We start from the raw sequence: 15,351 nt of genomic DNA on the forward strand, positions 1-15,351 counted from the left end.
AACTCACATAACCAGTGATATGAACGAGTTCAGAACCGGCTTAAATCATCGTCATTTGATTTGTGGAGATGTGGAGAGATGGTAGTAGAGTCCTCACGCACTAGACTCTATAGATTCTGTTCTGTTCCCTTCTTCAGAGTGTATTCTATTGAGGATGCAGACTGTACACCCCCTGCGCAGGATACCGTTGTATGCAAAGGGCTATGCAAAATGTCTCTTCTTCCAGCCTTTTCAATGCCTGGTAGTCTTGAGTCGAATGCTTTTCTTGTTTTTGTTAATATCTTTTTTTTGTCTAATGCTTCACCAGCGTTTAGGCTCAGAGTCAGATGGAGTTACACAGAGGAAGAGATACTCTGGGAACGGGGCTGTATAAATACAACCACTATATCATCTTGCCTTGTGGCCTCTGACTATGTGCATTTGTATACTGGTAGCTCAAGACACATGATAACCCCAGCTGGCTTCAGAGCTGGTTCACGATTGGGAACAATCCAAGGAGATGAAAGCTGTTCTTCAACATCATACACAACAATGTACAACATTGCAGAATATCAATGAGCATAAAGAGCACCAGGCTAATGCAGAGGACCACAGATGGTGTTGCTGCATTTCCAAAATGATTCCCCCCCCACCCATGGCCCCCACGGTTAGGCGGAGCAGAGTTGCTTCACAAGCAGTGCTACAGAAGGATCCAGCTGTGTTGTGCCATGCGGAGGGAAACTGTGAGCACTGTTGACAGTGCTGTGAGTGTGTGTGTGCTCTGCTCACACCAGGGGCCCTGCTGGAAATCAGGACCCAACTCAGAGAGGTATTCGACGGAGTGTGCACCAGAGCCATTTAGTACTTGTGTGTACAGTTCACAGAGACTATATTGACGGTGAAATGTTTCAATAAAACAAGTTATAATTAATATTTGTAAATTATATAATTGGATATCATTAATACGACAATGTCTTGTTGTCGTATTAATGATATCCAATTAAAATGTTACCAATTAATTGATACATTACTAATGATGAAGCAGGGACACATGGAAACAAATCGATATGGTAAAAACAACATAGAAAGGGTCGGGAATATAGTCAACAGATGATAAATAATAGGCACCCTGGTAGGCACACACACAGACACACACACACACACACACACACACACACACACACACACACACACACACACACACACACACACACACACACACACACCAACACCAACCACAGCTCTGCCCCCGTCCTCGCCACGGAACGCATTGATCGGCGCAAGCTGGTTTCTGCTGGGGAAACCAGCATTCGGTTACGCGCATGCATGCGTTGTGAGCACATGACTCGACCAGGCGCACTGGCTGTCATCTCCCCAACCCCACCCTTTGCCATGTCTCCATGCACGGCTGCCCTCCTGCGGCAGCTCCTGAACGAGGAGCCCGGCCTTAAGTTGACGGATTGATGGCCATTTGTCTTGGCAAGCAATCACACCTGTGCCAGCGTTCTCCGTCTTTCACTGTCTTTTTTTTTTTACAGAGGCGGTGGTCATTCCTTATCCCACTCTCTCAAGAGAGCGAGGATTCCTTCGGCGTGGTATAAGTGATATTTATGAGAATATGCGCGTGTGGGATGGCCAGGCCGTGGCGTGCCAGGAGGGTTGGCAAATGGAAGCCATCAAGGGAGGGTGGAGGAGGGGGGGGGGGGGGGGGGTTGCCTCGTTGTGTTATTATTAATAATTGCCTTGCTCGTCCCCCTTTCTCACTCTCGCAGCACAACACAACACAAATCCCACACAGTTGGAGGGTGTGAATGTTGAGAGTGAGTCGACCAGGGGTGTATTTGTATGGCCCGACAGTGTGTGGCTCACCACGCACTGGGGAGGGCCCACCGGCTTCAGGCTGGCCAGTCACTGCAGCATCCCACCTCATCGCACAGGCCTCCCTTAATGATTATCATCATCATTGTTGTTATTATTATTATTATTATATCGTCATTTTAAAAATCAGCATCTCTGCACCCGCTCCGATACACGTTTTGTCATTGACGTGTTTCAAACCCCCACTATTTAGCGGAGCAACGTCAGGCTTATTTTAAACGTACACGTAGGTGTCTCTAAAGGTGGACATTAGGCACATTTAGGGTTTCATAAATGGAAATTTGAGTACAATGAAGAATGTGGTCCTTTGACTTGCTACTAACATACAAGACTCATACTGGTGATCCGATCGCGTCTTCAGCTCCTCACATCGTTACCCCAACAACTTCACACCTCACATCACGTCAACAAAACAATAAAACACATAAACACGTCTGTGGATATGATTTCTGCCAGAGTCACGTCAGATCGATTTTGACGGTAGCGGTATCACGGTAGTGAAGACAACAAATCCCATGATCCCACGCTACTACTACGGATTTGATTGAGAGACCCGTTGCAGTAGAAATTACATATCACAGCTTTAATATCTGTAATCACTGTCAAATGCTTAAGAAGTCTACTTAAGCACAAAAGATTGTCAATTTAATGGGTGAATGTGTGTGGCAGATATTTTAATGCTCTCATTTTCCTATGATCTGAATGTTTAGGCAGCTTTTTTTAAATTGTTGTTTTGGAAATCTTTTTAATCATATTCTCTTAAATTGTGCTCAGCCTACCAGCTTGTCATCAAGACAAGCATTGTTTCTAAGATTTCATAGAGGCTCACTTCAGGCAGTGTTTCTGTGTTTTTTTCAGTTTGAAATATCTGTTGAAAAAATATAGAAAGAAAACACAAGGGATCCTGCTTGGCCATCTCGGCAATCTTTGAATCCTGAGCGCAACTGATTGTCAGGTCGGTCCTCCAACCAATGGCCATCATCGGTCTTGATTGAAGATGATGGCACGCCTATCATGACGGTCAAACCTTGTTGACATAAGGTGCAGTAATGGTGATGACTTTTTTTATCCATATTTCTTTTGCATGGATGTTTCAGTCCGAACAGCCAAAGTACCACAAAGTATCACTATGGCTACGGCACAGTGGAATTCAAGGCAACAAAGAATTGGAAAAAGGGACAAGGAAAGGATGAAGGTATTAATGTGGTCGGGCCGGGGGCAGTCATCCGTGCAAGGGCTAAAACGTTCCTTTGGAGAATACAACACTAACTTAGACAGATGATAGTTTAATCTCAAGCTGCGCATTGCATTTGGAAGATATATCTATGTATTTATCAAGTGACAGAGGCCTATCAGTGGTGATAAGAACTAGAAGTCACATTGTGTAGCGTGTTAGGCCGACCGAGTTTAGTAGATGTTATGCCCCATGCAGAGCGATGTAGTGCTTTTCCATTGAGGGGTTACACAAGGAAAGGTCTGTATTGTTTAGTAGGAGATAAGGTAGGATAGGATAACAGTTACAACAATAACCTTTATAGTTATATAATTACAGGACAGAACAAATGATATCAAATCACACAGTTGAGAACTCCACTCTGCGCATATCACTGTGTGTCCAACCCAACAACACAAATAATTATCGTATTTAGTTTTATGTCCTAGTCTATCGAAAAAATGACATTAACCTATTTAATTGTATATCCATGTTGCGTGATATACGAATCATGCAGTGGAGAACTCTACTTTGCACTTACGGTGATGTGTGTCCGACAAAAGAACAGACGCAACTCTTTAGTTATATACGGTATACTGTAAAATTTGAGAGACATATTTGTTTGTAAACATTGGTATTATAATTATATGAAGGAACAAATAACAATGCATCAAACAGCTGAGGACTTTAACCTGGACATATAGTGATCTGTGTCCGACACAACTACACACACTTATTGTATTGTTGAATATACTGATTGATTCAATCATTTGAGAGACGTTTAATATATTTGGTTTGTTTCCGACGGAACACACACATTAAATCCGGGATGATGAATCAATTACGCCCATTATCAATCTGAGAACCTGAGTTTGAGAGATATTTAATATATTTGGGATAAGCCTTCTTAATATATTGCAGGCTGTATAATATCTAATAAGACAGGACACAGTTATATTTCACAATGGTCACAATATGTCTCCTTTGCTTCCAGCGAACACTTCTAAGCTGGGTTTGGGTTGGCAGTTCTGCCAACCTCATCGCCATCGTGGGCACACGTCTTTGCGTGGCGTTACATCTCCCGTCTTGTTCATCTCTGCAAATGGCAGCTTGGGTCAGGCTGAATGCTGTGTTCTGCATAACACGGGCAGTGGCCTACATACAGTCAAATAAAACGAGAACTACTGAAATGAGTAGAGAGGAGGGTTGCAGAGTATCATGAATCAATGTCTGTTTGTAATTTAGATTTCACCACGCATGAACCACATAATCACGTGTTTATGTTTGTGTTGTGTGTGGTTCTAATCTCTCTTGCTCTGACAATAATTTAGCTCCGTAACGCCTCCGATGATTGGCTCTGCCACTGCCTCGGAGTAGACCTGTGTTCTATTATTTTCTTTCTTCCTCTATAATTCACCTCAGTGCCATTTCTATTTGTATTTCCACACACTTTGGCAATCTGCTTACACAGCATTACAGATTGCTGTGTTTCGTTATCAGGTGTGCTGCGCGGAATGCAGGGGGAAATATCTGAGGAGGTTTGACTATGACAAACACTGGGAATGAGTTAGTTCTGTTTTACTTTCATGAGTCCTGCCCCATCAGTGTGGTAATTTCACAGACTGCCTGACACAACGTTAACTGCATGGGGGAGTTGGTTCATCAAACAGATTTGATTCCAATTTGTGTACAGACTTGTGCGATATAATTGAAACCGGGGTGTACAGCTCTTTTCACTCTAGACCACATTCTGTGTGTTTTACTATAAATGCAAATGAGAAAAGTGGACATTCTTTTTTTTAAATAATTTTTTTAATCAATTATCACCTAAAACTGTGATCACAATGACATGGGTAGTAGCCTGAAACCAGTGTGTGTGTGTGTATATATATATATATATATATATATATATATATATATATACTCTACTTAGCCATGCACTTCATTAGGCTCAGTTGATTATCAAACCAAGAAATTACATATTCTTCTATTATCTCTGTGGTGTTTGGCGAAGAGACCAAACCTTTCCTCTCTCGATACGCCATATGTAGTTGAGTACTGGCTCCCACTCGCCCATGGACCCACACACACACACACACACACACACACACACACACACACACACACACACACACACACACACACACACACACACACCACAGTACTCGTATACAGTAAGGGTTGTATCCTGTTGATAACATTGTTTTGCCTATAATCAAAAGCCACTATCACCACTACTTCTACAACTTTAACTGGTTCTACAATTGCTATTCCTGCTATTGTTTCTACTAGGGATGTCACGATACCAGAAATTTAGTAGTCGATACCAATACCAGTGAAATTCCACGATTCTCGATACCCAATTCGATACCACGGTAAAAAACAAAAACAATAAATCCAATGTACTTCAACATACACTCATTTATTAAAAACATTTGAACATTATAGAAACAGTGGCACTGGCATGTAGCCTTCAATGACCAATTAAAAATAAATAATAATAATAATAAATAATAACAATAATACGCGCTGAAAGCAGGCAGTCATGTGTTCAGTAGAGCACGGACCTCCATCAAGGAATAAGCTGTTTTGGAGAGAGCCGATTGGCCGCCCTGATCTGACTCCCCACAAGGCCCAGTATCGATTCTCTCGAAAATAAGAAAGGGGCCGGCTGGTCATCCAACATCCTCTTGAACCCTTCATAGAAAATAGTTGGTGGTGTTCCGTGAATCTATGGGAAGTTATGCACCTTGTTGTGGTCAATGCCATGCCTGCTTCGGGCTGATCAGCATGAAAGGATAACCACTTGTTTCTTATCCCATACACAACCTACCGACCAAATGTAGGGCAAATCTATGCTGAACCTTTTGAGACATCAGAATCATCATATAAAAACATAAGTTCCTTGGCAGAGGTAACTACTAGTATTATCTAGTAGTATTTTCTGTGCTAATACTAATAAGACCAGTGGTACAGGTAGCCAGAACCATTGTGTCCTGCTTTGCAAAACTGGCTTCAATTAAATTAAATTAAATTGGATTTTTATAGCCCTTAATCGCAGGTACACTCTCAAAGGGCTTTACAGGCCATATATTGATGACACCCCCCTGAACCTACCTCCCCCAGAGGGTGTGGGGGGAGGTAGGAGTGGGGGATCCATCCTTCCAGGGATGCTTTCTCTGGAAGCTAAGCAGCTCCTGGTCCGTCTGGTCCTGGTCCATCCAGAGGGGGGACACTGCCCTGTCGAGGAGCACGTGATGAGAAATCCAACTTAGGACCTGACTTCCTCTGGTCACAAAATATCCCCCATTTTTTCTTAGCATAAGCTATATCAAGCCTTTTAGGGTCTGCCTTCAGTATCCAGGATTACAGTATCTAACTACTAAGTCCCCAGTAAACGTCATCAGTTAGAGTTGGCCATACTTGATAAAAACAGAATGAAGCGTACACTTTTCAGACCTATCACTGAGACTGATCAGTTGGTGCCAGTTGTGTTTTATGTTCTGGATTTTTGCGCTAAGTTAATCTTATCTTGATAATGTCAGAGTAATGCCAATATTGATTTTTCCTTGGAAACATAGAGCAATATAATTCTATTTGAACAAGGTTTACCCTTTATTAAGATTGAGAATGGTCTGGTTCAAAATCAATACTGTATGTAAGGTTTTTAAATTAGAGTATCTAGTTGTTGACACAGACTCTCACAGACTATGTATTGTGGTCTGACCTTCATAAAGTGTTTTAAGATGATGTCCAGCTTGTAAGATATTTGATATTGGCTAGATATTTTTCTGGAAAAGTAGACTCCCAGCCATACAAGGTCCCAATTACTCGCTGTGACTACCACACAATAATGGGATATTCACAAGGCCAGCACTGCTTGGTTAAAACTCCAAGCAGTTTTGTTGACAAATGCAGAGCTACCATTGTGTCCCTGACAGAATGGTTGTCCTTACATCTAACAGAACCGTTCAGAAGTTGCCAATTTCTCTTGATGCAAGTAGCAGAAGAAAAAAATGACATTATTTGCTGAACAACCAGTTGGTTCAATACTTTCGACCCAGATAGTAGAAATAGTACAGACTGCGTTGTCTGTGTCAACAGTTTGTTCTTTTCTGCACAGACTGCAGCGGGATGACTAAAGTGAGCTAAAGTGACTAACTAAACCCGTCCATTACCAAGTAAGCATGTCCACACTTGAAGCAGGACCACGGTTGAAGGACAGTCTGCACAGCTTTAAGAAGCCCAATGGTAGGTCTTTAAAAGAAGAGCAATCTGGACGTGAAGCCGCTCTCCATCATCAGGTGACTGAGTCATAATTACAGTGCGGGGACATGGCGTTTCTTTTAAAGTAACACACTGTCTTCCCCCTGCCAATACCTGCTCCCCATTGTTTCACCATCCCAAGCGGACATATATATAAGATAAAAAGGATGGTTTCAGATGGTTCTCAGGATCGCTGGGGGTGGGGGGGGGGGGTTGAAGGTGTCTCCCTAGGGACCAGTCAGGACGGTGATAACATTCAGTTCCATCAGTCATTGCATGGCTGAGTGAAGGCCAACACCAACAACTTGGGTAACATTTTGGTGATTTATTTTTAAGATATATAACAAAAATCTGTCTCTTATGACATCACAAGTGGGCGTGTCCACCTAGATGTGTGACGGATAGATGAGCAACGTTTGCTACAGTCCACTTAGTAGGCTGGTAGACTGATCTATCCAGCACACATCTAGGTGGACACGCCCACTTGTGATGTCTTAAGAGGTTGATTTTCAAAACGGCTTGTAACGGCTAATCACACTCACACCTGGTGGCATGTCATGGGACCTTTAAGTTATCTTGTGTTTTTTTCCCCTACCCAACCCCCACAACAAAATATATATACAAGTTGATTGTGGTTCAAGTAGGATGGATAATGTTCAACAACAAACTCTTTATAAACTGTAAAACTATGTTATTATACACTGGTAGATTACAAAGAAAATCATGCCCTCAAATTCATCATTGTCCTGCAGGCTTTTGTTGGTATGACATGTTTACTTTGTTAATGGGATACGATAGAGTTAGTGACTGGTATGCTGGTAATGTCTTTCTGGTGTACACGCTAAGTTCCTCCACCCGACACGTGAATACATCTGTTTATGGAATATTGGGCGACTTCCTCAGTCCTATTCACTGCACACGGATCTGAAAGTCCTAATCATAAAAGTAGGGTTAGTTGAGGTTGAATTCAAGATCTTTGGTGGTTGGGCCCTTGTATGCATTGACATAGAATTGCACTCTGCCTCGCTGAGTGCATTGTTTGTAGACTGTAAAAGGGGCTATGGTGCTGTCTATGTGAGCATGTTTGAGTTGACAGATCATCACCTAGCGTGCGTGACATGAAGGACCCATCTAGATTCAGAGGTTTTTCAGTAGTAAGACAACTAAAAAATATTCTTATTAAAATAACAACCTTGGGCTAGCTAGCCACTGTGAAAGCAATTTCATCAACCAGTGGGATCCTTGGCTGGTGAATATCTGCAATAAATACACACACACACACACACACACACACACACACACACACATTCACACAGGGCCTGAACTGACATGTGCATCAGGCATCAATCATGGTGCAGGCAGTGATTTTAATAGAAAACAGAAGAGTGTAATAAATAACACAAGTCAAGCGTATACTGTTACTAATGATCTTTAAATTTGCCATTATGAGTGAAAAAAGGGCTGGGAGTCACCCAATTATGTTTTGGAAAGGTGTTTAAGGCTGCATGTGCTATATTTATCTTAAAGTAGGAGAGGGCAGTCTTAGTGTCAGAGTGCGTTTTGAGGGCAATGAAGTGTACACATAATGTAAGGAGTCATAATCGTGTGAGCGATGTGGCCAACGTATGTTTGGGTTAGGGATTGGGTTAGAGGGATAATATTTGGGTAGATAGAACTTGATTAATATGGATGAGGAGCCGTGGATGTATGTTATAGTGTAATCAAATTTAAATGTAAATTACACTACTTTGTGTGTGTGTGTGTATGTGTGTGTGTGTGTGTGTGTGTGTGTGTGTGGGTGGTTGGGATCTATCACTGCATATGGCATATCGAGAGAGGAAAGGTCTCTTCTCCAAACACCACAGAGATGTTCCAGAAGGAGGTTCTTCCTTGATTGTTACGTGTGTGTGTGTGTGTGTGTGTGTGTGTGTGTGTGTGTGTGTGTGTGTGTGTGTGTGTGTGTGTGTGTGTGTGCTGTATCCTGCTGTTATTCCTAAGGGGTCCATTACATGGAGTTTCAATGGAAACAATGTTGTTTTACAACCAGGAGGTTGATGGTTCAAGTTCCTCCCCCAACCAGGTGGCTATGCAGGCTAATACTTAGCATGGCACAGACAGACCATATTCACTTGGCTCTTTAGGTCAGAAAAGCCTCCAGTCGGCAGCAGGATTTTCCCAGAATCCCAATGACGTATACTGAAGTGCTGCATTTCTAAAGTAAAAACCATTAGCAAAAGTTACCATTTTCATTGAAGTAAACACATTTTATGTTCAAACAAAAGTTATTTCAAAGCAGTATTAATATAATTGTATGAATCAAGTCATTGAAGAAATTGATATCACTGGCTTGGGTTCGCTGATTGGCTGACAGAGGCAGGCCGCCGATGGCAGGTTGATTCCAGGCGTGACAATATGAAGTGGAATGTGTCAGCATTGGAAGCTCTTTTGTGTGAATTGTTATTTATGAAGTTGGCAGCTGGCTGTCACAGGAGAGGGAGGGATAAAGGGAGTTAGTTTCATATTAGAGGTATTGTATCATTAACAGGAACTCACTAAATTTCAGCTATTTACAGAGAACAGCCAGCACAATGACAACTTTGGAAAATGGTCAAATATCTAAAACACAACCCGCATTTTGCACTGATCAAACACTGCCCTAGGATGTTTAAAAGCATTTTAAACATCCTACTATATACATATCCTACTTATCTGTAGTATGAAGGCTCCCCCTTTAACCCACATATCCTACTTATCTTTAGTAAGAAGGCTCCCCCTTTAACCTACATTTTTTATCGGACACATTTGCTCTTCTCATCTGCAGGGTTAATCCCTCATAAATCATCCACATCTTAGAAGCGCGTGGCTCCACAGTGTAGGAAGGCCTGTTGCTCATAATTAAATTAACGACTATGATGTATAACCCAAAGAAGTCACGAGGAGATTATTTTCGTTGTGTTCATTAATTAATAGCTCTATCTCTCGTCTTGTCCTTCAAGAGGGACTTGGGAGAGAAGGAAGGCCATATGAACTCTATAAAAATGCAAATCTCGGCCAACTGTTTCATGCAAATCATCAGGAGGTCAATCTAAATTAAACTCTGGGTAAAACCTCTGATTTGACTTTTTTCTGTTCTTTACTCCAGTACTCCAGTACTCCCAGTTTATCTGGTGTGTGGCCGGCTTCACATTGAAGCTCTGCCCAAACCAGTCTCCACTATAACACTCTGTGCTGAGAGCCCTGGAACTAGTATCTACTGACATCTTCAAATTACAGTTGCCGCTCAGAGGAATAGTAGCAGCAGCAGTAGTATTAGTAGTAGTAGCAGTATTAGTATCAGTAGTAGTAGCAGTAGTAGCAGCAGTTTGGACAGAAGTAGCAGGAGTAGTATTAGTATTAGTAGTAGAAGCAGTAGTAGTAGCAGTAGTATAAGTAGTAGTAGCAGTGGTAGCAGCAGCAGCGGCAGTATCTCAGGAAGTAGAGGAAGGTGGCTAGTTCGATCACCGGCTCCTCCTAACTGAGTGTTGAGGTGTCCCTGAGCAAGATACCTAACCCTTATTGCTCGCGACGAGCTGGCTTTCACCATGTGTGGTTGACACCGCCGTCAGTGTGTGGATGTGTGTATGAATGGGTGTAAGTCGCTTTGGACAAAAGCGTCTGCTTAATGCCATGAATATAAATAGTATCAGTAACAGTAGCAGTATAAGCAGTAGCAGTAGCAGTTGTCAATTGGGGACCAAACCATTTGAGGGGATTGCAACAAGTGGCTGACAGAGACCCCACCCTGCCAGCATCGCCCAGCATCCGGAGACATGGGAGCCCGTGTTCTGCCTGTGGTGGATGTCTTAACGGAGAGGCTCTGGACCTCATGCAAGCTTCATGATGTCTCCCACGGACACACTCTATAAATGATGCGTCGCTGCACTCCTTCTAACCCGGGTTTCTGTTGAATTATTGAAGATCAACAGGGTTCACGGTCTGCTTTTAGTGCTCCCGCATCTGTGTATGTGTGTGTGTGTGTGTGTGTGTGTGGTGGCAGGGGGAGGGGGCGAGCTTAACGTTGCCCCCTCTACTCATAATATCAAGAGGACCCAGGACAGTCCCTCAGCAGCCACCACACTCCTCCCTGCACAGACTAATGGATGTCTGTGTGTGTGTGTGTGTATGTGTGTGTGTGTGTGTGTGTGTGTGTGTGTGTGTGTGTGTGTGTGCGTGCGTGTGCGTGTGTGCATGTGTATGTGTGTGCATATATTGCTATGCGTCTTTGTTCGTTCCGTCGTTGTGTTGTTGTTGTCGTTCGACTGTGCACAGTACAAATAAGGAACCATTTTCGGAGAGACACTGAGGGGAACAAATAGCAGCATGTTTGTCAGTTTGAAGTTCGTAGCGATCTTCCTATTGTTTTGCATTGAGAAATAAGCTAGTGAATGCCATTAACACCTGCCTTCCCCCCAAACACCCAAATGAACACACACACACACACACACACACACATTTTTCTCCTTTCTGCTAGCAAACAATTATTGAGAAGAGTGTCTCCCTGACCGCTGAGAAGAAGCGACTTGGATAACAGCTGTGCCAAGTTGGCAGAGAGATCTGTCACTGAGCACAATGTGCTCCGCTCTCTCTTCGAGATGTCGTGTTCCGCCCAGCGGACACCGAGAACGGAGCGCTGGTCGCGGCACCCTGACATGCCTCTTCCCAATCAGTCACCGAGCACCGAGCCACTCAGGGAACGGTGCGGCCTTGATGATACAAATAGGTGATCGAAATGGACTCGGAAGCCTTCTTATGACACAGTGATCTCATGCAGTTGGAGCAATTAGGTCACTGACAGCAGTAGACTCAGGGGATACCTGCAGGGTATGTTTGCACTGCTGAATATGAATATTGTTCTAGGTATTCTATGTGTGGATGTTGACATTATTTTCCAACATTTAGTACATATCATGTATTTGCATGTAGGGCAAACTAGCCTTAACAAGGAGAGTGTGTTGTCTCAGGTACTCGTTGTACCAGAGTGAAAAGCTTTTTTTGTTGCTTTGAAAGTTGCAAAATGCAACCCAGAACCCCTTAAAAAAAGATATGCTGTGTATATATATATATACACACACACAAAAATATAGATAGCATATAAATGTATGTGTATATATAACATTTTTGTACTGTTCTCGGTTGCATTTTGCAACTTTCTGTCCTCCTGTGTCTTTCTTATGATGACAGACAATGAGAGAAAAAGCTTTTGAATCAGTTCTTTCCATGTCCTTTCTTTTGCTTTTAAAATATTGACTAGGATTAGGGCAGCCTATGACATTTTAATGCCACCGCCTCTAAGGAAAAGCCATACCACATGGCCCAGCAAGATGGTGGGACGTAAATATTACATGACTACCTCCCTAGGTGTTATAAGTCCCGACGTCACACCACAATGATCGCCTCCATTTTATAAGCATAGGAGCATTGGAATATTCAATGAAGAATGTGAGTATCTAAAAGGAGTTATCCGGTTTGCTTAGACCCCAGTTCAATTAATGCCATTGTCTATGTTGGGTATTTTGTTCAACACACCACATCTCACGATGTACGCCTGTACTGGGATTGGGCCGTTGGCGAGTCATGACATGAATAGTGCCCATAAACCAAGAAATCCACATGTTTCGAGTTCACTGGGTAATGCAGGAAGGACATCATTTTTTCTTCACCATCATTCACAATCATTAGACCTTTTGCTATTTACGGTATACTTGACATGAAAAGGATTGCATTGTAGATAGTTCTTCAGTATATTTAATATATTGTAATCAACATTAAGCAATATTAAAATATACATCACATGTACATATATAAAATGGGTCTATATACAGCTCTATATAAATCAATTTAAAATTCACTTCAATCACTGGCATACTTAAGTGGCAATCTCAAAGATTTTCATTACGTTGTCTTTGGCAAAATAATTTGTCGATAAGCGGAAACTTTTCCCAGTGTTAAAAACAATGTCCCCACCTAGTTTGTAACAATCATAAAACTGCAAATGCATGGGCTTTCATCTTTCTTTGCCTGGGAGTACTATTGTTTTGTCAGTCATTGTTCAGTAATTAATGGTAAAATGATTAGTCATTATGGGGAGATGTCATTGATATTGCCACAGTGTTTCTCATGCAAGACGTCAAAAAACAAGTTTTCAGTAGCCTAGGATATGGGCAAATAACGTTGATAGGACTGTAAGGATTGTGCTGCGCTACAACTTTCTTGAGGTTCCTCAATATGGCAGATGATCAACACCTTGAAATCCCATGATGCATTCTGATGTACTAGCCTCACCAGTTCCTTCTTCCATCTCTTGTCCTTGCATGACAGGTACTGATGGCTGTTCCTTTTTGTTTCTGCGTTGTGTTCCTGCACAAATGTGCATGCATGCGTATGTGTGTTTGTGTGTGTGTGTGTGTGTGTGTCTGTCTGTGTCCCTACAGAACAGAGTAATTTGCTCCATAGCCCTACTTCATCAGTTATTTACACGGCCATCTATTATGAATTGTGATCTGATTGAGGCTGAGTGTTCTTAGGCTTTTGCCCCCGGTATGAACCGGCTGTCTCAGGACTGCCTGTGTGGCAGGAGGCTCAAACTTAAGACCCAGAATCCAGCAGGTCCTCTCCCTGGAATCCAGTCTCTGTGTGTTGTTTACACCGGATGACAAGAGTGTTGTGTCGATGTGGGTGGTAAGAACAGCAGCAAAAGCATAGTTAAATCGGCCGCTGGGTCATGTTCTGATATTCTGAGTTCTGGAACTTGGAAGCATTGGACCAATGCAGGGGAGGGCCGTTCCAATCCCTAACCATAGAAACTTAGACCTTTGCTTTGGAATTCTGAGCACGATGACAAATGGTTACTTTTATACTTCATTTCATTCCATAGACATAGAGCAACCTTTGCATTGAGTCCAATCTATACATTACACTCTAATTTGGACGTGCACAAAATATTATTTTCTCTGGGCTTCAGGCATATTTCTGGCCTTGGATATATGCTTGTTTCTACAAAGCCCTAAATCTATAATCCTCCAAACATTGGGTTACATCCATCTATTTTTCAATCTCTTCATCTGCCCTCTCTCTCTTGCCCTCACTCTGCCCATACTGCTATTTCCTCTTCAGCTTTTCACACTTTCACCACACTCACACACACACACACACACTCACACACACACACACACACACACACACACACACACACACACACACACACACACACACACACACACACACACACACACACACACACACACATATATACTTGCACACACACACAAAGCAGGAAACATCAGTGACCGCCTACTGGTGCTACTACCCAGTTGCTTGGCTTACATTTAAACTTCCAGCTGCCCTTGTCCTCTCTCTCTCTCTCTCTCTCTCTCTCTCTCTCTCTCTCTCTCTCTCTCTCTCTCTCTCTCTCTCTCTCTCTCTCTCTCTCTCCCCTTTCACTCATTTTCTTCTCCTTCTCTCTCACTCATCCACACTGTCTCTCTCTCTTATTCTCTCTCCCTGTTGACTCTCACCATCTCTTTCTCTTGTTCTCTCTCCTTGTTGACCTTGTTGTCCTATTCCTTTCCTTCTCTCTACTTATCTTTGTACTCTCTGGTCTACACTACCTTTCTTCCCACTCTCTTTCCTTCCATTTGTCTGTCCATATCTCCGTCAATCTTTCTATCCCGCGGCATTTGTGCATGCATAAATGAAAACATGTGTCCAAGGTTGATTGACCTCAATTGACTTTGATCATGACCTGGTGTGACAGTGTCAAATGTCTCCACGACCACACCTCAGTCTTCTAATCATTCAGTGCATTTACATGACACTCAAGAAAGTCGACTTATTGGCTTAGTCCAACTATGATTGGATTACTAAGATGCATGTATACACCTTAGTCGAGCTATACTCTAATCGAATTGGGTTTATTGGGTTATTGAGTTTAGTGTGCATGTACAGAGTCGAATTGGATTATGCCTTGAATTGCGTTC

General features: G+C 42.5%; 1 protein-coding gene across 1 annotated transcript in view; it reads left to right on the forward strand.

The window, feature by feature from the left end:
* Positions 1 to 7,257: 7,257 nt before the first annotated feature.
* fstl4 (follistatin-like 4) overlaps positions 7,258 to 15,351 on the forward strand; it is a gene marked incomplete at both ends in the record, with an annotated part of 139,274 nt that continues 131,180 nt past the window's right edge. The window contains one exon of the mRNA XM_084474204.1: positions 7,258 to 7,321. Coding sequence (XP_084330330.1) covers positions 7,258 to 7,321 — 64 coding nt within the window. The remainder of the gene's footprint in view (positions 7,322 to 15,351) is intronic.

Source organism: Micromesistius poutassou (assembly GCF_964030765.1).
Source record: "Micromesistius poutassou genome assembly, chromosome: 10".
Classification (NCBI taxonomy): domain Eukaryota; kingdom Metazoa; phylum Chordata; class Actinopteri; order Gadiformes; family Gadidae; genus Micromesistius; species Micromesistius poutassou.